The sequence below is a fragment of the Tetrao urogallus genome (assembly GCF_951394365.1).
Source record: "Tetrao urogallus genome assembly, chromosome: 17".
Lineage (NCBI taxonomy): Eukaryota > Metazoa > Chordata > Aves > Galliformes > Phasianidae > Tetrao > Tetrao urogallus.
The window spans coordinates 556,081-576,865 of NC_136830.1; the positions used below are offsets into that span (position 1 = coordinate 556,081).

At 48.0% G+C, this 20,785-nt stretch overlaps 1 protein-coding gene across 1 annotated transcript in view; it reads right to left on the minus strand.

The window, feature by feature from the left end:
• Positions 1–14,232: 14,232 nt before the first annotated feature.
• Positions 14,233–20,785, minus strand: part of PPIL2 (peptidylprolyl isomerase like 2) — a gene marked incomplete at both ends in the record, with an annotated part of 55,227 nt that continues 48,674 nt past the window's right edge. Inside the window, 4 exons of the mRNA XM_079544031.1 lie at positions 14,233–14,326; positions 15,880–16,019; positions 16,516–16,578; positions 16,730–16,802. Of these exons, the coding sequence (XP_079400157.1) occupies positions 14,233–14,326; positions 15,880–16,019; positions 16,516–16,578; positions 16,730–16,802 (370 nt within the window). The remainder of the gene's footprint in view (positions 14,327–15,879; positions 16,020–16,515; positions 16,579–16,729; positions 16,803–20,785) is intronic.

Genomic DNA, 20,785 nt, shown 5'->3' on the forward strand with positions numbered 1-20,785 from the left:
ATCATAACCTTTTTCCTTCTGTTTGGACAATACTCTGTGGGACGTTTTACAAAGACTAATGCAAAGTAAAGGAAGAGCTTGGCTAGAGTGGCCCTGAGAGTATCACTGAACTCTGAAACCTCACAGATGAGTAGTGTAGTGTAAGTGGCTATTTCAGGCCATGTTTGCCTTTTCTCCTTGTGTAAGTTCCCCTTTTTTGTACGTGTATTATTGTGTGAACAGTTGTTTTGGAACATTTTGGATGACCTTTTTCTAAACTCTCTCAAACGAGAAACAGTTCACTAATTGAAAATGGATTTTACTGGCTAGCATCTGTCTTTGACCTATGCCTTTAATGCTACCTTCTGCTGTGCATGCTCCTTGCCTAAACACCTACACTCCGATCCTATAGAACTTCTATATCTGAGATGTCTGAAAGAATGTATGGGATGGGGTGCAAATTTCTTATATGTAGCAATTTCTGATGTATTGGCAGCGCAGGGGATGCAGTATTGTAGTTACTAACTTCTTTTTAAAATTTGAGTGTACCACAACCTGAGTACATCTTGTAGGTGAGTTGGTTACAGGTGCAGTGCTCAGTTTAAGAGTATTTCAGTTGCACTGACTGAAATGAGCAGATCTTCAGTTGTTAGGATGAGTAATGCTAGAGGTTTGGTACCTTAACGAAATACCTTAGAAGGATTTTAAATCAATAATGCTGTAGAACGTGTTCAACTCAGACCAGCACATCCCCTGAGGAGTTCCCAGGATAGGAAGCTTATAAAGTGTAGCTTGCAAGATAAAAAACGAAAACAGAAAAATATATGCATCTTCTATTTTGGGAAAAAATTAGTTGGTGTATTAAAAAAAATTGGTACTGTACCTTTGCCAGTAACAGGGACTTGTGCATTGATAGAGTTCTGTGGCTGGTTCCATGTAACTGTGTAGTCCTAATGCACTGGACAAAGAGGTTGATATCAAGGAAACTCGTTGGAGTATTCTTCTGCTACGTTTGAACAAAAATATTTATTTTTATGTGAAATGGTCAGAGCCTATGAGATGAAAACTAGTATAGTGCATGTAGAAAGAGGCGGTAACAGGAGGGAAGGGGAGTTGGACTCATTTTTTCATAAAACAAATTAACAAGGTAGTTTTTAAAATTTGAGGGCGGGGGGAAGGGGTTTCTTGGTTTGCTGGCTGAATCATCCCCAGGAACATTTTTATAATAAAAATTTATATGGAACTTACCCTCTCTTTTGATCTCCCACTATTTCTTAACTGGAACAAGTTAATAAGAGAATCTCCTAGAAGGTGTATGTATGCTATTAGATGTTGGTGTTTGTGCATGCACATTCTCAACTTTTAAAGAAATGCTCTACGTGAATTTGCTGACTTTGTTTTCAAGCTGAACAGTCTCTGAAGACTGTTTGAGTTTTAATCCTCCTAATGCTCGTGGACAACGTGTTTGGGGAAAAAATCTTTTAACACTATGTGAAGACTAGACCTGAACAAGACAGAAGCCTTGCAATACGAAATCATTCTCTTTCAAAAACATTTCTAATATGGCACCTGCACAGTTCAGTCCGAGGTGCCATTGCTGCTGTCATGTTTTTGGGAATCTCTAGGCTTTCTGAATTCTGCTGCACTTTAGAAATTTTGTCATGCATGAAAAAAAAATATGCCAGTGGGTAGGGGCAATACGGATCTTCAAAACCAGCCTTCCAGTCCTTGTGGAGAGGAGTGAGAATTCTCCCATGTGTAAACATTCTCTGCAGGCTGGCTAAACTGCATTCAAGACATTGTAATGATCTATCTATACCTGTGAGTTAAGAGTGTAAGAATTAGGGAAGTAGTTGAAGCTGTTGGGTTTCAGTCCAGAGACCTGAGGTGATACGATCTGCCTGGATTTTGTGGCTTACTTGTTGCTACTTCATGCTCACAAATGAGGTCAGGCTTCAAAGTCTAATTGTAACAGTGTCTTTGATGCAAGATGGACTTTGGTGTTGCCTGTTTCTTGATGTTTTTGACTTGGAGTTCTTGAGACTTTTTTCCTCCACTGTAAGGTCTGTTGCCAAAACAACAACAAAAGAAGCACTAAAACTTCTATCTGCAGAAGTTTGTGTTGGCTTCAAAGTCCAGTTGTAATGTTAGTAGTTGTGAAGACGCTTATGTGAAGTTTGTGCATCTTTGAGCTTCTTGTATTTCCTGGCTGCAGGCTTGCTGAAGTACACTGGACTGAAGGCAAAAGTAATAGCTGCTTTTCAGTAGAGAGTTGAAATTAGAGGAAGTATGTAAAGTATTAAAGATTTTTCTCTATAAAATCGGGGGTTGGCTCTCTTAGTTAATCCTGTCTGTAGTACAGTCCAATTCTTATTTAGAAATTCAACCTCTTTCTTCAGTGCATTGTTTATATTTTAGACTGGACTTTTTCACCAAAACCTTAATTAACTTTGATGCCAAAGGTTGAGACTTGATCGAGTGCTTTTAGCACATAGAGCTTCACACTACTGGCATAAAGAGTTAATGAAATAAATGTGACTTTTGTGGCTTTTAAGAGAACCAAACAAAGCAGTGTTCTTTTTGGTCTTTTAAGAGTGGATGCTTAGGAGTAGAACTAACACAGAATTGCTATTTCATGCTGCCGTGTAACGGTCGGTTGGATTCATTCTATTGAGAGAACATGTGAATTTTTCTTCTTGTGTTGCTTGGGCAATGTCAATGATTATTTTCTCCCCTGGTAAAGATGTAGAGTGTTCTTGTTATTGGTTTTGGTGAAAGTAGAATCCAGATAGCGATGGCTGCTGGCTGATGTGAAGAGGTCAGTCTGGTCACTGAACCCTCCAGCAGTCATTTGACAGAAAAATAAACTTACTTGAAAAAACATTTTACTAAAGCGTTTCCCCTCTAACCAATTTTTGTAATATATTAAAGATTATATTTAAAGTTTGTATGTGTTTGCTCTCAGCAAGTTTACTTCCCCTCCAACTTGAGCACTTTTGTTACTTGTACTGGTTATTTTTATTGTTGGTCTTAACATTTATTTTGTATTTTGTTTTTTACAAACTGTAACAAAAAGCTTTTGTGAACCTTTGACTCTTGCTGGCTCTTTCTTGGACCAAATGAACTGACTATGAGCTGGCTTAGAAGAAATGTTCATTGGGATGCATAGGAATTTGCTAGCAGAAATGTACACGTATTGAAAGCTTTCTTCCTCTGAAATGCTCAAGCTGTGTCAGTCAGAAAGTAATTAATCACATGGCTGTGATGTGACCACGCTTCCAGTCTTGGTCCAAAATAATGGCTGGAACAAAGGTGTTCCAGGACTGACTGCGAGCACCAGAATGCTCTCTGGTCCCCCTAACCACCTTTTTGATTAAGGAGGGGCGAAAATTTCAGTTCAATTGCAAGTTTGCTGTGACTTCAGCTGCAGAACTTAGTGAGGGATTGCCAACCCATCAGTCTAACCACTATTGCTGCGTGCTCTTAGCAATTTACTCATCTAAATTGTATCTGCCAGTTCAAATGGCTCTTCTCCTTTGGTGGTTGCAAGCTGTACAATGACAAACTGTATCAACTGTGCTGTCATTCAGTCTTAGCTTCACACTAGCAAGGCCTACAGGTGTCAGTGTGAGCAGTGCACCCCTTGTGCTTGCAGTCTCTGGGAATCTGCAGGAGCAGAGAGGGAATACAGTTGATGAAATTTCTTTAAATTTAGATCTGATCTCAGAAGTGCTGACGAAGTCATCGCTGTGCCCATAAACCAAACTCATCTGTAGCCCTTCCCAGTGTACCAGGAGTGCAGGAGCTCCTCAGTGCTGTGTCCCATCTCGGTGCACGTGATGCTTCCTCTGAGCAGTGCCTGTACACAGCTGTTTCTGCGCGTCATCTCAGCAGTCAGATGGCAACAGCAGCGCCCTGGAGAGTCACAGACCAAACGTCTGACATCTCCATTCTTTGCTAATGGAGATGAGTGGAAGAAGCTGACAAATTGTTGTTAAACTTTTTGGATGTTCTGTTGTACTTCATTTGGACTCGCGTTAAGCCAACAAGCGGTCTGAACACTTCTGTGAAAGGAGCGGAGGCTGCAGAGCTTCCTTCCAAAAGGACTGCTGGAAATGGTTTCAGCCCTCAAGCACGAGTCATCGGATGGCGCTGAGCTGTGCCTCGTTGTTCCTCAAACTCCTTACAGTGCTTTCTTTTACAGGTGACATGGCTGTGTTGCTGTTTTGTCCTAGCAATACTGTACATCATTTGTTGTTTCACTATATTGTATCTTGAGGTATCACAATAAAAGCTTTCAATTGTTTTGTTGAGTTGCTTGCTATTTTTTGTGCTCTTATTTTTGGTTTAGGTTCTTGGTTGTTTTTCTTTTTTTTTTTTTTTTTCCCCACTGATAATACCAGAGAGGAAAGCCAGTGCTCTTAGTAGCTCAAAAAACTTGTGGGCATGGGTTGAATCTGATTAAGTACATACTTGTAAGATTGTCACTAAACGTGTGTTTTTTTCCTTTTGCTAATCTTTCCAGAGTTGAGATGCTTTCCTACTTGAGAGCTCCAGCGCAGTTAAGCTAATCCGTGAACCTCATGAAAACAAAGCTTTTAAAGGGAGAATCAGCCTGCACACTCCAACAGCAACCCTCCGAAGTCGGAGGAGGGGTGGCTGTGCTGTTTGGTTACCTTGGTCACCTGGAGAGCAGAGCGGAACTCTGAGCACAGGCATTCGGTCTGTTCTTCCCTGCTGGGGCTGGGAGGAACTTCTCCAGTTGATGCAATTACAGGAACAGTTTTCTCATGTGTTTGTGGAAGACCCACCCACTCTTGAGTAGGCAGGTAGGACGTGGTGTTGACTGGTCGTTAACAGGGGTTTTAAACAACAGGCTCTGTATTGATCTTGAAGGTGCTGTGCTTGTCACCAGCTGGTTGGACATGGAGCTGTCAATTACTACGGGTGGAGCTTGGAAGCCTCCTCAGGTCTCAGTCCAGCAATCCGCTTATCCAACTGTAACGTTCTGTGGAACCCTTTGGAAAGTATCCACAGTCTCACTAAAACTGAAGTGTATTGCATCAACCACTCGCCGAGGCAGTGGGTCCATCGCCACAGCAGTGAGTTGGTCAGGTGTGGTCCTTCCTTAAGGCAGTGTGGACGACTCCTGCTTACCTTCCTGTCCTCCACGTGCTTTGAAACAAATCCCACAAGGACAGCGTGCTCTGAAATTCTCTGCCTGTCCCCGCAGCGCATCCCCAGTGATCACTCTTCTCCCTACCTTGAGCATCCCATTAAGGAAGTCCAGTCTGTGGCACTCGTGGGACAGTGAATGGTAACACCAAGTAAAGCAATGTTTTCTTCTAAAGATTAATCAGATGGCCGTATTTATCTTCACAGTTGTCTTCCAAATCAACAAAGACTAATTTTAGAAACTTCTCAATATTGTAGCAAAGGGCTATTGCACTGATTTGGTTACTTTCCTGTATAATGCAGGTGTAGGATCGTCCTTAGACCAGCTAAATATAAATGACTTCAAAGGAAATGCTTTGCATTAGACTTGCCTACTTGCACGAGTCGTATGTGTGTGTTAAGCACTGAAGTGTTAACGAAATGTTCCTGGGAGTTCTGTGAACTCCAAGGCAGGCCAAATGGTGTGGCTGTGATCCATGGATTATTTTAGGGTGGTTCATCAGTGGAGTCCATAGAATGTAAATAGAAAACGGTGGTTTGAATTTGAATGCTTTCAATGAAGTCAGAACTCATTAGCCAAGAGGTGTGGGATGTGGAGGGGGAGTCAGGTTTTTGTTTGGTTAGCTGAGTGTGCGGCGTTGCTGAGCGCTGGCGAGACTGCGTAAATGTGAGCCCTGTAGACTGAGGTGGGGAATGAAGTAATTCAGTGTGTGCTTATTCAGTGACTGCAGTAATCCACTGCATCTCACAAGTAAAAGGGGATGCTCCACATGAGAGATCAAACGTGCTATTTCCATCGTGAGGAAAATTGCCTGACCGCAATTAGATTGCAGGAAGAATTCTGAAATTGTGAACTCCAGTTTTGTCTCTTGCTAGCTGGAAAACATCTTGAGATGGATAGCAGTGAGCAGATGCCTTGTCTAGGGGTTGGGAATCTTCCATAAGAAGATCTTTTTGTCTGCTGAAAGTAGGTAAGTGAATACCTGTCCTGGTTGAGAGCTCTCAGTTGCACTGTGTTTTTAAGCACTGTAGCACTGCAGTGTGACATGCATGGCCTCACTGCCAATCGTGGTTAGCTGACAAGGGAAGGAGGTCACAGGTGGAGCTCAGCTTAATCTCTAAGTGGGGCCCTGGTGAGACAGCTCTGTCCACATGGGGCTCCTTCCTTTTTTGTCCCTTTCTCCACCTCTCCTTGGCTGTCCCAGCTGGTGCAGCATTGAGGACCTGAGCACAGCCAGTGGCTGCTGTTAGCTGGTGCTGCACCACGCGGTTTTCTGGCTGTGATGAAGCTCTGCTGAGCCATATGACTGATGAGCCTTCACTAGTAAAGGCTGAGCTAGTCTGAGGTTCTGCCTTACTCATTTCTGTGCACTGACAGCAGCTAGTCCATTCAGAATGGAGTTTGCATGCAGTCATTTATATATATATATATATGCAAATTCCATCACAGCATGGCTCCTCACCTTTTACCATAAAGAAGGGTGCAAATATGCTTTAACATTCACTTAACATTTTAACTTTGTGACTCACTTAGAAATGATCCTTCTGCTTTGCTTTACAACTGAAGAAAGTTAACTAAGTTTTCTGAAATTATGTCTGAACAAAACCTCCCAGGTTGGGCCCGGGAGCTGATGGCAGTCCAGTGTTGTTGGATGAGCTTCTGGAAAGAAAACGTTTTCCTTGTCTGAATGGTCTGTGTGGCGCAGACACAACACTTTGGTGGTTGGATGGCTATTTATTCTGCTAGCCCTTCTGTTCAGTGCAATATACGTGAAGATGCCGGCAGCCTTGTCTCTTACTGCAGAACACAGCCCGTTATGGTTCTAGGAGAAGATTACAACAAAAGCATCTTTGAGTTTGGCTGTGCCCATTACTCAGCGCACAGTGGCTTGCTTTAAGTCATCCTGTTGGTTCTTTGTCCCTAGGAGCAGGAGTGCACCTGCACACAGTGCTGCTGCTGTGCTGCCAGGATGAAAGCGCATCATTTCAGTGGGAGAACAATGGAGGTGTGTTTCTGGCTGCTGAATGCTTCTGGTTTTGTGCTTTGCACTGGGGAGTGAAAGGCATTAATAGCCAGCTCTGCTGGAATTGTGGTTCAAGTTGTGTTTGCTTAAAAGAGAAGTCAAACAAGCTGTATTCTGCAGTAAAGGTGATTTAAAATTTACTGCTGTATCACAAAAAAGCAATACTTGCCCAGGGTGCAGCACTTAGAGTGAAAATTAAGAGCAGAGGTTCTGTGCACCGGCTGTGCAAACACCGCTTTTCAAAATGAAAACCCAGTAAAGCCAGGGATCTTGTGACACGGAGTGGGGCTGCCAAGGGTGAGATGATCTGATTTTGCAATAGGGCCCGGGCAGATTGCTACATCTGGGAAATGGGTTGCAGATGTAAACCATGTGCTGCTGAGAGCTGGGGGTGAGTGCAGAGCTCCGTGCTTCTCCTGCAGCTGTCCTGCTGATTGAGTGCAAGCACAGATCAGTTAGAAAGAAGTCTCATGAGGATTAGCACCCCACAATCCATTCGTCTCCATGCACTGCTTTATGGTGCCTGGTGTGGGGCTGCCAGCCAGGGGCTATGCTGGGAGGAGCAGTGCTTTCCCTGAGGTCACTGTGCTCTTTCTTATACTGCCCTGGCCCAAGCTGCCCAAGAAAATCACAGCCCAGCTTGCCCCTGCTCTGCTTCACTGTTTGTGTCCTTACAGGCCTGAATTAGTTACCTGTTTCCCACTGATGGTCAAGTGAGCACTGTTTTGATGGGCATGTGGCATGCTCCACTTCTTCACTAGGTAGAACAGATACAACTGTGAATCTGCTTCTGCTTGCATTTTCCTTCTTCTTCCTCTTTAAAAAAATCTTCCTCCTTCCTGAATTCCCCATGTGATGTGAGATCCAAAGCAGCACAAGGTTGCTGTGCTTGCCTGTTGTCGCCCTGCCCTGAGCTGCTGGCAGTGCAGGCGGTTCTTGCTGCTCCCCTGGTGCTGAACGGCTGCCTCCATTCAGGTCTAAATACGGTGCTTTGTGACAGAAGGTTTGTGTGTGAGAACTGCAGCCCTGCAGTGAGGCCGTGCTCTGTGCTCCACACTGACACACCAGATGCAGTTTGTGTCAGTGTAACTTCCCCTCCCTGTCTTCTGGTTCTTGCAGCACAGAGGTTGCAGACACAAATTAATGCCCTGTAATTGCCTACCCATAACATAGAAACAAAAATGTTTTGCAGCATTCTTTCAGTGTTTACTAAAAAGCAGACTTTGCTCTGGCAGTGCTCCCTGGCAGCCCAGCCCTCGCTGAAGGTTAACAGCTCCTCCAGTTAATGATTATCTCCATGTGCGCAGTGTTTCACAGCTCAAACATGTAATATGTGGCCGTGCGATGGCTGCGGCACCTGGCACAGAGCCTAGAGCACACAGACACAGCCATACTGGGCCAGGGCCTGTCTGGAGTGAGCTAGGATCCCTGCCAGCTGGGATGTGGGGCTGTAGGGGACCAGAGGAGGACACGGGGATGCTCAGAGGTTGGAGCACCTCTGCTAGGGAAACGGGCTGAGAGCTGCAGGCGTTCAGCACAGAGAAGAGATAGAAGTTGCCAATAATAACACAGCTCCTGGCCCCACAGCCCTGTCCGCCTGCTGCTGGAGTGCCAGGACAGATTCCAACAGCAGCTATGGGGACCAGGGCTGACATTGCAGTGGGTGCCAGGAGACAGCCGTCCCCCCGATGGAAATGCCACAGAGAAGTGCAAAGCAGCACAGCTGGGGCACACGCACTGCTCCTCAGGACGGGAATTTTACAGGCATTGTTTACCCTGGGCGCTGTGCTGGTTCCCAGCCTCCGACACAAGGCAGCGGTGCCAGCCCTGTGCCAGGCAGCCCTGTCTCCCTCACAGGGACCCTGCCCGCCTGCAGCTCCCAGCACAACCCTCACCTTTGCCTCCCTGGCCCAGAAACCCATCTGTGAGGGCTGAGCTTCCAGGCCCGTGCCAGGGACTTGATCACAGCCACAATCTCCTGCACAGGACGACACTCCAGAGGCACACAGCCTGAAGGGTGCTGGGGCGGCTGACCCCCCTGCACAGCTCTGGGAGGGGGCTCTGTGGGGTGGGCGCCTGCAGCCAACACGCCTGTGCAGCATGTGGACTGTGCCTCTGCACGGGAGCCCCACGGCTGGCGCTGTATAAATTAGAGCTTTAAACAAATGGGGTGCAGAACATCCCTGCTAAAGGCACAGCAATCCGCTGCTGAGCCCTTCACTTTTTCTGCTTTTGCTCCATTTTTAAGGTCAGTACCAAACAGCATGCTGGTGAAGCTGAGCCCTTTGTGTTATTTGGAGGCAAACATGCAAAAAAGACTCTGCAATGCCAGATTGCAGCTCAGTGAAATGAAGGCAAAACAGGGTTTGCACAAGCACAGAGGTGTAAAGCGAGGCCAAAGAGCATCTGTGGCTGGGATGTGCCTGTCAGGCTGTGCACAGCAGCAGGCACAGGCCCAAAGGGTGCTCCAGTGCCCAGCAAACAGTGCGGACAGGATCCGGGCAGCAGACACCCTGTTTTATGCACTCACCCATTGCTTTACTCCTGAGGCCAGGGCCATGGAGCATGGAAAAGCTGAAAAAGCCTTCTGTGGAATAGGGAGGGTTTTCTCCTACACACACACACACGCACACACACAAACAAAATCCTAACCCAAACTGTGTTCTGAAGGAGAAGCAAAGATCAGAAACACTGTAAGCAGTTGGAGATGAAGCACCAAAAATAGCATCCGAAGTTCCCTCTGTGCGCTCCCTGTAGGCAGCCGGCTCTATATTTGTCTTCACTTGCCCTTCTGCTGCAATCAATTTGTAGTTGCCGCTGGCGAGGAACCCATCTATTAAAAGTCTGGCTGGGATCTGCAGAGAATGCCTGCAATAAAATATTTGGCCATTTTCATAGAAAAACCCAAGTGTCTCTTGCAGATCCCCCAGCTGCAGCCATGCAGCAGCCCAATGCATGGGGCCATCGTGCAGCTCCGGCCGTGCCCCACAGCACTGCTGGCACCTCACCTGTGCAGCACCAGGCTTTGGTGCTGGAGCCTCCGGCCAAGGTGCAGCACGTGCCAAAGTCTAGGGAGAAAGATTTGCTCTGCAGCTGCTTGGAGGCTTGTGTGCATTTGGCATTTTCTGCCTGCTGGCACCTTATCTATCTTGGAGATTTGCTGCCAGCAGTGCTGGGGAGGCAACCTCCTCAGGGGTCCGCTGCACTTGTGGTCAAAACAAATGTTTTCTATCATCCCTTTCATCACGGGATGAAAGCACAGACAGAAATCACACAGCTGCTCCCTTGGTGGGCTGCTGGGAAGCCACTCTCACTGCCCCAGAATGCCTCCACCTGGGGATGTGGAGATCGGCAAAATGAAGCAACAGCACCATTAGCAGAGGGCTGTGCTTCCTGGAGGCCAGCAGCAACCCCAGCCCCGCTGAGTGTGGATGGGGGCTCTCACACATGGGGATACTGCACACAGAAACCTTCATCCCAAGGGTTCCACAGCGCAGGATGGAGCCACCTCACTGTCTCCAAATCCAGCACAAAGCTCCTGGAGCACAGGCAGGGCGGGAGGCATGCAGCATGGGCAGCCAAACACGGCAGCAGAGAGGGGACCCAATCCCACCTATGAACAGTGCAGGGAAGCAAGCATCAGGAGGGAGGGTGGCCATGTGAGCTAAGGGACAATGCTGGCAGAAAAGCAAATAGATATAATTAACCATTAATAAATGGAGGCCGAAGATTAGAGAACATATCTACTATCAGAAAAGGGAAACCTTGGGAGGCTTTCCAGGGGAAGGGCTGACGACAGCTGGCTCTATGTTCCATGTGGACTGTGGCTGCTTTTCAGGAGCCATGAAACTGCACGCTGCCAGCTCCAGCTGCTGTGAGTGCTCATGAGCCCTTTTCTGTGTGAAAGGGAAAATTCAGCCGCTCCGTGACGTCAGGAACACTGAAACCTCACGTGGGATTGGGAAGCTGCCCTGGCACAGTGGGGCACAACGCAGACCCCAGGGCCTCAGCCTGCAGCCCAGCCTGGGCTCCTCAGCCCCAGACATGACCTGCAGCTGTTATCTGCTTGGCTGTTCTGAAGAGGGGTTGTGGTACACACAGGAGTGCTGCTGCCACTGCTGGGGTTTGCAGGGGCACAGCAACAGTGGGAAACACTTCACTCCCCGCTGCTTTGCCAGAGGTTGAGGTCAGAGAGCTGCACGTGCCCATCTCAGGGTATCCAGTGCCGGCCTCGCAGCACTGAGCCCTGCAGCAGCAGCAGCAGCAGAATCCCTGCAGGTGCATCCCCACCTCTGGTCCCTGCCCCACAGCCCGATCAATTCCCCACTGCAATAAATCTGATATACAAAGAAAGTGGAAACAAAAGATCCCAGCCATTGCACAAAGCCAAGGGGCCGGCAGCTGCCAGTCTCCTTCCTGCACAGCCCATGGCCCATGTTATCCAAAGCAAACAGTGCTAAGAAGGTGGGGGGTGTTGACAAAAGCCATGCTAAAATCTCTCCTCCAAGAGCACTTACTACACATCATCTACTAGCATCAAATGCAAAGAGAGCAAAAATCTGCTTGCAAACAGCACCCAGCAGTGGAGTTCTGCACTAAGGCTGCCCAATTCCTGCCAGTCTTTTGGGGCACAGCAAGGACCGGCGCAGGTGCCCCCTGCAGCACAGTCCTGGCTGCGGAACCCTGGGAGCTGCAGGGCAGAAAAGGCTCAGAGAAACCTCTTCTCTGCTCTCTCTCAACTCAGGCAGTGGAAACTCTGCAAATGGCCCTGCAGCGAGCCGTGAGCCCGAGGGCTGCACCGCCCTGCCCTGCACACCACCTCGTGTCCTGCCTGTCCGGCCAAACATTCTGACTTGTACTTTTAAGGAGAGCTTTGTCTCTTTGTCCCTGCAATTTTGCCTATCAGTAGAAAAGCTGAAGTAAAAAACAAAACTCAACAAACCGACCAGCTATGCATACATCCAGGTGATGGAGGGAGCAGGGAGGTGGGGGTCAGGACAGAGGCCCAGGGCTGCAGTGCCCCACACTGGCCCACACTGCAGCCCCACGGGCGGGTAGAGCCAACAGCCAGCGAGGGCAGGAGTGGGGGCAGGAGCAGCTGGGAAAGCAGAGCCCTGAGCCGCGGAGCTTCCACTGCTTAGAGCAAAGCTCCAAGGTTATTCTGCCTTCCCGGAATGCAGGAAGTGGTGGCTGCTCCTGCCTGTTGGCAACGGTGGGAAACTGTAATGAAATGGGCAGTGCAAGGCCGGCAGCCCCACAGCGATCAGAGACTTCTGCCAGAAACCTCCAGCAGAATGGGAAAGCGAGCACTTCTCTTTGCAACCTGCTGCTGCAAAAGGAGCCCATCTTTGTAGCACCTGCAGCACAGCCCCAGCAGGGCAGCAGTCCTCACCACACCCCTTCCTTGTAATCAAAAGCTCCTTGCTTTCATAATAATCTCCATTCTAATCTATTATGGAAAACCATTTCACTCTTACGGAATTCATTACACTGCAACAGCTCCAGCAACACTGTGAATTTTGCAACTTTAGGATGCACTGAAGCAGATGGTGCATAAAAGGGATCGATACCCCTTTGTGAGGCAGAGGCCAGCCCAGGAGAAGCAGCAAGCTGCAGTCCGGCACCAGCAGCTCAGCTGCAGGAAAGCACCACACAGCTCCTGGAATTGTGTCTGGCTTTGTACCCTGCAAACGCTGCAGAAAACCCCTGCTATTCTTTAAATGAATTTCAACTTCCTATAGTTTAACAAGGATGGAATCATATCCGCAAAGATCCCTGAGTTCCTCACAAGCATCTTAAAACATAGGAATGAATCATTTCCTTGCACAACAATCGATGCTGTAATGCTGTGATCCTGGAAATCACAGCTGAGGGTAAAACACAAGTATTCAAAAGAAAATAAAAGCATTTAATTGCAAAACTTGTTACCAAAATTTTTGTACAGCTATTTCATATAAGGGGAGACTTTAATCTCTTAAACCACTGACATCAATGTATAGGTTACAAAGATGACTACAAAACCACCTCCTCCGCCAGGAAGGGGAGGGTACTGCTCTGAAAACACCCGAGGTGAACTGAGAAGTCACGTTCAGGATCTACTGCACCACCTGTAAGTGACAGTAACACGGGTTACATTTCCCAGGCTGGCATTTCTGCACTCAGTAAGGCCTTTTGTAAGCATCCTAACAGTGTGGCTATGTAAGGAAATATTTGAGATGCCTATGCAGGGAGCAGCCCTAGGGGATGGCTAAAAAAATGCTGTGATGCTGTTTCTGTTCCCACTCAACTGCTCCAGGCTGTCAGTTCTGGACCCAGAGGGCAGCTCTGAGGCAGGGCAGCCCGGCCCCCAGCTGCCCAGGGGCTCCAACGAGGCCAGCTGCCAGAGGAACACACGGCGCAGCTGCAGCAGGCACACTGCTCGCTGCTCAGCCTCACTGCTTTGCAGGCTGCTGGAGATCACATGGGTGCAGACACAGCTCATTTCAGAGTGAGCGAGGCCCTGTGGAGACGGACAGCAGTCAGTCCAGCCAGGAGGCAAGAGGAAAAGATGGAATTAGTCCTTGCTGAGAACAAGCACAAGGCAGCTGGAAAGGAGAGGCAGGAGGCTGCAGCCCTCTTCCCTCTGCAGAGCCTTCCAGCAGCTCGGGCACTTCCCCAGCACACCAATCCATCTGGCAGACCCGGCTTGCCTGGAAACGGTTACCTGCAAATGAAGCTCTTTCACAATGCAGCTGTTGCAAGGCTGGGTTCTGCCTGAGCTGCTGCTGGCCGCGCAGAGAAAGGCTCCAGCTAATCCCCAGCAGAGCTGTGGTGTCTGCTCCCTGCTCAGCTGAACAACAACAAAAAGGCCTTCGAGAAAGAAAGACGCAGTTGTGGGAATGCAGATCTCCAGAAAACAAAGCCTATTAACCAGCCTTAACAAAGCAACAGTTTTCTTCGTGGTGAATGCTGGTGCCTTCCCTCTCCCCAGGACAGATTGTCTTTCGGGCTCTTCAGGGACACGTGGGAGGCCTCCTTTTTGCCGTGCTGCTGCAGTGCTGGGCTCTCCGCACTGCTACCAGGAGCTGAAGTCCCCAAAGCCTGCACTCTTTTTCTCTTTCTTCGCAGCTGTGCTTGTCGAGGGCCCGTCATCTTCCATGCTGCGCTTCCTGGAGCCAAAATGAAAACACCCCTTAGGGACTGTTTGCTGAGAAGTGGGAGCGGGGCAGCTGGCTGCCTTGCCCTCCCTGTAACAGCTACACCGGAGCCAGCTATGAATCAGAGAGGAGGAGAGGAGCGTGCGCCCTGGGCTGGCACAGCAGGGCTGGGGCTTCTGGCTGGCTGCAGGGATGGCTCGTGTCAGGCTTTGAACGCTTCCAAAAATGTGTTCAAAGCCTAGCAAGTTCTCCAGGTCAGAGCAGACTATTCAACAGTGGCACTTTTTTAGCACTGAAAGTTTGAGCCATAAGTGCTCCCCACACTTCCTACCCATGCTTGTGGTAGCAGAAGGATTTATGGGGAACTGGGTGTAAAGCAGCTGAGTCTGCTCCTTGTGCGTGGCATGCTGCACTCACCACTGCTATTCCCAGCTCACCTTCAGCAGAGCTTACAGCCCCATGGAAATTTTACACGGCCAGGTTCTGTGGTTTCATTGTCAGCAGCAGGGAGAAGCCTGAGCCAAAGGGCTGCTGTGCCCTCCTGAAGGCAGGCTGCAGTGAGTGAAGGACCAGGAAAGAAATGTCCCTTCTGTACAGCTGGTAACAGCGAATGACAGTTTTATGCTGAACATAATATTTTAAGGTCCAAGCAATATTCTGTAATCAAAACGTTTTACTGAGATGCACATGGAGCTGACCTACATGGACTGCCATATTTTTGTTCTCAGTTACGCAAATGCCTGTAAGTCACACAGGCACAAAGAAGCTGACTCAGTTGCTGTCCAAATCTGTGTACACACAAATACATGTCTGCCTTTATGCAGTAGGCAGACAATAGTATTTTTGCAAATGCTGTTACAGAAGTCTGCTAAAAATCAAGCGGAAGGCATTCATTGTAATTTATCCAAAGCTGATGCTAGGCTGCAGCTGAGGCAGCATTCTGTGCTGTCTTTAGGTAAGCAAGAGATGCTGTCAACTCCGGTGGGTGCACAAAGGGTATCTGGGAGCGGGTGCTTTGGGACAAGCCTGTACAACCTGCCAGGTACCCTGAAGCTCCCACAGCGAGCCTGGGAACCTGCTGGCTGCACAGGAATCAGATCAGACGACTGATGCAGGTTTAAGGCAGCTTCTTTGTGCTCAAGAAAAGCTGCTAAAGGAAAAGATATCCATGGGACAGTGGCCTTAAGAAATAGCTGGAGAAGGGGAAGAGACCAGAACAAAAGGTGGAGGAGGAAGTGACTTTTACAGTTCCTGCTTAAGAACTTCTGCATTGTAGACACATATCTACAATTGTGAACTCTGCAAACACTGCTGAGGACCAACTCAGCCATGTTCAAGTGCTGGAAAAAAAAAAGCTCACAACTTTCAATTTTGAAAAATAACAACTAGAGGGATCTCCAACTCCTGCATGACAGAGTCTCTGCAAAGCTTGCTGGCACTAAGCAAACATCTGGCCTGTTCCAGAGCTCTAGCAGGTAGCACTGAGAAACAGCAATGGACAGGGTCAGCATCCAGCAGGAAAGGCAACTAAAACTGAACAAAGATCAGCTGGGCAGGGAACTTACGCTGCAGCCATGTTAATGTATTTTCCAATCCCCTGACGGTAAGTTTTAGGAGTCTGAACATCTTTCTTCAGTGGGACCACCTCAGCTTTTGTTTTGGCTGCTTCTTCTTCCTGCTGAACCTTCTCTCTTTCTGCAGCAACCTACGGGAAGCAGAGTGCAATCTGCTACAACAGCTCATCCAGAGAAAGGAGACCATGACTATAGTTCTTTGAAACTCTACAGCACTCTAAGACAGCAATCCGCACTGCTGCAACAACAGGGTTGGCTTTAGGAAAAGGACCTCAACCTGCTGTCTGCAGCCAGTACAACAAAACTTCTCTTTGTCACCTCCACCCATAGTGGGCATTTGGAAAGGAAGCTATTGCTAAGGGTGAGGAGGGGAGCCGTGCCAGACTGAGCTCCAAAGACCTCTCAGCTGAAACAGCAGCTGTGCTCCCTGTGCACAATGCAACGTAAGGAGCAGCTGTGCCACCTTACCTTGTGCTTGTGTGGGCCAGGGACTTCCACATGCAGGGGGAGGTGAAAAGAGGCACGGGAGAAGTATATGGTCTCCACAAGGGATCAACTGGGGCAAAAACTGAAGTCACTGAGCTTCAAAGTTCTCCAGCCTATCAGATGAGAGAAAGCCATACTCACCTGTGCATCTGCCTCCTCATACGGGTCTACAAAAACGGTTGTTGCCTGGATTCGTATTTCTTCCTGTGAGCAGAAGAGGAGAACGTTGACTCTCTGGTTGAACTGCAATGTCTGCCCCAGGTTCTGCTTCGGGGAAGCAGCAGCAGGGTGACCATGCTGTGCAGGGCCAGAGATGCTCGCTATCCCCACACAGCTCCCGTCACTTCCCACCTACCTTGGGACGGTCTGTTTTCGGGTCACTTTCCACGTTCTCCATAGCAGTCAGAGTCTCAAAGCCACCAACCACTCTAAGAGAGAAAGACAACTTCCAGCTGTCACAGCATCACTGGAATATTCCCACACTCTCACATCCAATATCATCACTGCCCACCCACTCTACCAGATTTTTATACCAACTGTGTTTAGTGGAAGGGCAATCAGCAACTGTATTTAGAAGACTTAAAATAACATCATTCAGGGTGGTAGGTAAGAATTTTTTTTCCTCAAATTTGGGATTTGAGTTTAAGTTTAAACACAATAAGGAGAAGTCAAATATTCAGAGAGAATGCAAAGGCATCTCCCCCCAGTGCGGCAGCCTTTTGGTGCACAGAAACCAGCCAGATGGAGAAGGAGCAACTGTGGGCAGCTGCCTGTGCAAGAAAAAACAAATCCAATGCAAAACGGGTTCATTTGCTAGCTTTACATCCATAAATTTGTATCTCATTTGTTACTACTATGAGCTTTGAAAACTAAACCAGACTGGGTCAAGAAAGCAGATGTTTTCATTAACTTCCCATTTTTTGCTTGCAGCAATGAACCTGGGGGAAGCTTTGGGAAAGCAGCAGAGCATCACATTGTGGACACCCCTCATCGTAGGTTGTCTTTAAGAGGATCCTTGGATGCTTGTTTTTCAAGACAACATATCCAAACATTTGCTTTGAAACATTAAAAAAAGGCTGAAGACTTCTGGACGGTTGTTGGTGCTTTTTTCCTACCCTTCCTCACCCAAAAAAGAAGCATGGAACAATAGGAAAATTCCAGAAAAGGATATTTAGAAAGGATAAATGGGGTGATCCAGGTAATTATAAGCCTGTCTTCCTGGCATCTATCCCAGCAAAATAATGGAATAGTGGAGACAGGACATGATTAAGAAAGAAAGGAAATAAGTAACGGCAATCAACAAGGTTTTGTGGAAAACAGTCTGCCAGACAGCCTTCTATCTCTGAGCCACCAGATGTGGTTAATAGGGATAACAGCGTCAGCGGAACGGACTTCTGGAGGGTGCTGACATTTTGATGGAGAAACCAGAACGATGTGAACATGGCACGCGTTAAATCAAAAACCCGCTGGCAGGTGTGAAAATCTACCTTCAAATAGGAACCACTGGGTCAGTTTTTTCCAAGGGGTCCTGCAGGGATCACCTCTCGGTCCCAAGATATTTACTGGCTTAATCCATATCCCTGTCCCCAGTTAAATGTGAAAATGGCTATATTTAGAACAGCAGTAAATAAAGCCCGCTGATGCCGGGGGATCCAGAGCCTTTACAAATGCAGGCTGTAGGTGGACAACATCTGCGTTAACACAGCCAGGAACCAAAGCCACAGCCCATACGAACGTCTGTGGGACAATGAGGAGCAGCCCTAATCCTAAACAGCGCTGCTCCCGGAGCCAGAGGAGCTCAGGAGCTGCACAGTGAGAGGGCAGGGCCTGCTGCCCAGGGAGCCCAGGGCTGCTCCTCACTGCACCGCCTGGGTAACGGGCACTAAAGACGTCCAACAGAAAAACCCAGCTGCAGAAAGCCCTGCTGAGTTCCAGAGGCTGCTGCTAAGCACCTGCCTGAACAGACGCGGTTCCTGCAAACACTTTGTTGTTGCTTGAGCATTCCAAACTTCTCCCTGTTACCCAAGGGTGTGTCAATATTCTGTAATCAGGTCGTGACTTCTAAAAAAACACGTATGCAGGCTAGAACAGACGCGTTCGTTTGCAGCTGGAGATATCGCATGGGGGAGCTTTGAGAGCAGAGGGGGTCTGACAGCCCTGCATCGGCTCCAGCAACTTTGTAATGAAAACTCAATTTCAAAACTCTCCTCGGGCCAATATCAGATCCACTTTTAATACCAGTGATTAACACACAGCCTAAGATACATTCACTGTATTTTAATTGCCCCTAAAGGAAACTTCTGATTTAATACTGGAGGATTTTCTAGCCAACAGCTCCATTCATTATCTGCCTGTGTGTTTCCATTTAATTAGGTTCTGATAATTTAAAATAGTCAGATCAGCTGTGCACTAGCAATTTAATCGAGTAATCCCTTAGCCCGTAGCTAGACTTCCCACAGTATTACCCCTAATGCATTTTGGCAATGCTCATGAATCTCCACTCGCCGTGCTAATTAAACATTACTGGGAATTCTTTGTCACTTGTACATTTTACATCAGTGGTAGATGTGGCATTCACAGGTCAGCAGTGAAAGAACGAGATACCACCTGCTTGACATGATTAGAAAGTGTTAGAAGACAAGGATATCATCCTCAGGATGGCTTGGTGGCTTTTAGATCCACTGCTCAGATGTCAACAATAATCCACCAGAAATTGCTAGTCAGCACTTCTCATAGGACCTTTGTTGTTTTACTGCCTTCTGTCACTTTTCCAGTTAGCAGTAAAGACTGCATTGAAATAAAAGAATCTGTATGACACTGCAAAGTTCAGGCCCCAAATCAACTGCACTCACAACTGTGGATGTGTCCTGCAGGGAGGCAGCTGCCAGCACTTCCCTTCGTCTGCAGCACCAGCAGCCAGCTAAACATGCTGGCATTTGGTGCTTTGGTGTTGGCACCTCCAGTGACAGGTTGGTCCTTTTATGCCAACCAATGCAAACAAAAGTCAGTCCTGGTTCCAGACAGCAGCTTCCCTTCATTTCATGTTCCACTTCTAGCAAGGGTGCTCCTCATTCACAAGCGCTGGCACAACGTTGTTCTCACCTTGCTGCAGCTGTGGGCCTGCACAGCAGGTCATTCACTTTCCTCCTTCAGCTTCTTTTCCCCAAACTGTGAAAGAACTGTGTTCTTTCATACTCCTGCCTCTAACGCTTTCCACAGAAAGTACATCCATGCACGTTGCAGCGTCAGCACGGTGAGCTCTCAATATTGCTTTGTGTCTTTCCATACTGTGATAAAACTGCTCATAGAAATTAATTTGAATACAAGCCAGGAGCTGAGATGAGACAGCCCTGACCAGAAGAACTGGAAATAATTCCCAGGGTTAGTTTTGGTCAGGAACCCACACCAAGGATCGGGCCCTGCTGAGGTGCTTCCAGAAAGGACGAGATCTGACCACACCGCACAGCCACTGAGAACTGGGCTACGCATCCGTCAGGAAACTTGTGGCTAGCTGCAAACAGTTCTGCAGAACTTTCTTTGATTTATCAAATGGAATGCTGGCACACACGTTGGCTCTCAAAACATGACAAGTCGTTACTGTCAAACCTCATGACGTTACTCTGCAGTGCTGAAAGCAGAGCGGCAGAACGCAATGTGTCTCAGGGAGTGCACCGCCATCGCTGCAGCAATTACCCCACAGCCAACAACCAAACCAGCACACCGAGGCACTTCTGGGGATTCTCTCCAGCCCCACAACACATGCCCTGGGACGTGGCCAAAAAAAAAGCCTACATAAGTTACATGTAGGAAAGACCATCAGATCAGTACATTAAAGCACTAAAAAACCTTCTAAAATGAGAGCAACTACTTAGCATTACTCAAATAACCCACTAACTTTGAAGAGATAAAACCTGCAGCATGAATGACTGTGAGTCTCAGCATGAAGAGCCTGCAGACAGTTTTCATTAAGACAGAAGGTAAAGGCCGTGGGCTCAGCTGTACGTGCAGCAGTCATGGAGCACTGAGCACCGCTGCCAGCCGGCGGGTCGGCAGACAGGGGAGGCAGAAGGGCAGAACCGACTTTCCCTGCTGCACCGTGTGCGGCTCCGTTCCTCAGACAAGGCCACGCATGCTTTGTCCTAAACAGACCGTGCAAGTTTCTGTGAGGTTTAAACAGCAGTTCAGATGACGGCCCACAATGGAAAAGGTGACACCTTCAAGACACCATCCACATGAGAACAAGCAGCGAGACTGAGGGTTTGCTGTCTGTCTCCAGCAGATGCTGAACAGAGGAATGATGATCTCAGCAGTATATTTAGCTCAGGGTCCCTGTGACAGCTCGCTGTGCTTTTAGAGGAGCTTGACAAATGTTGCATTGCATTCACACGTGGGGGATAAGGTAGGTACATTT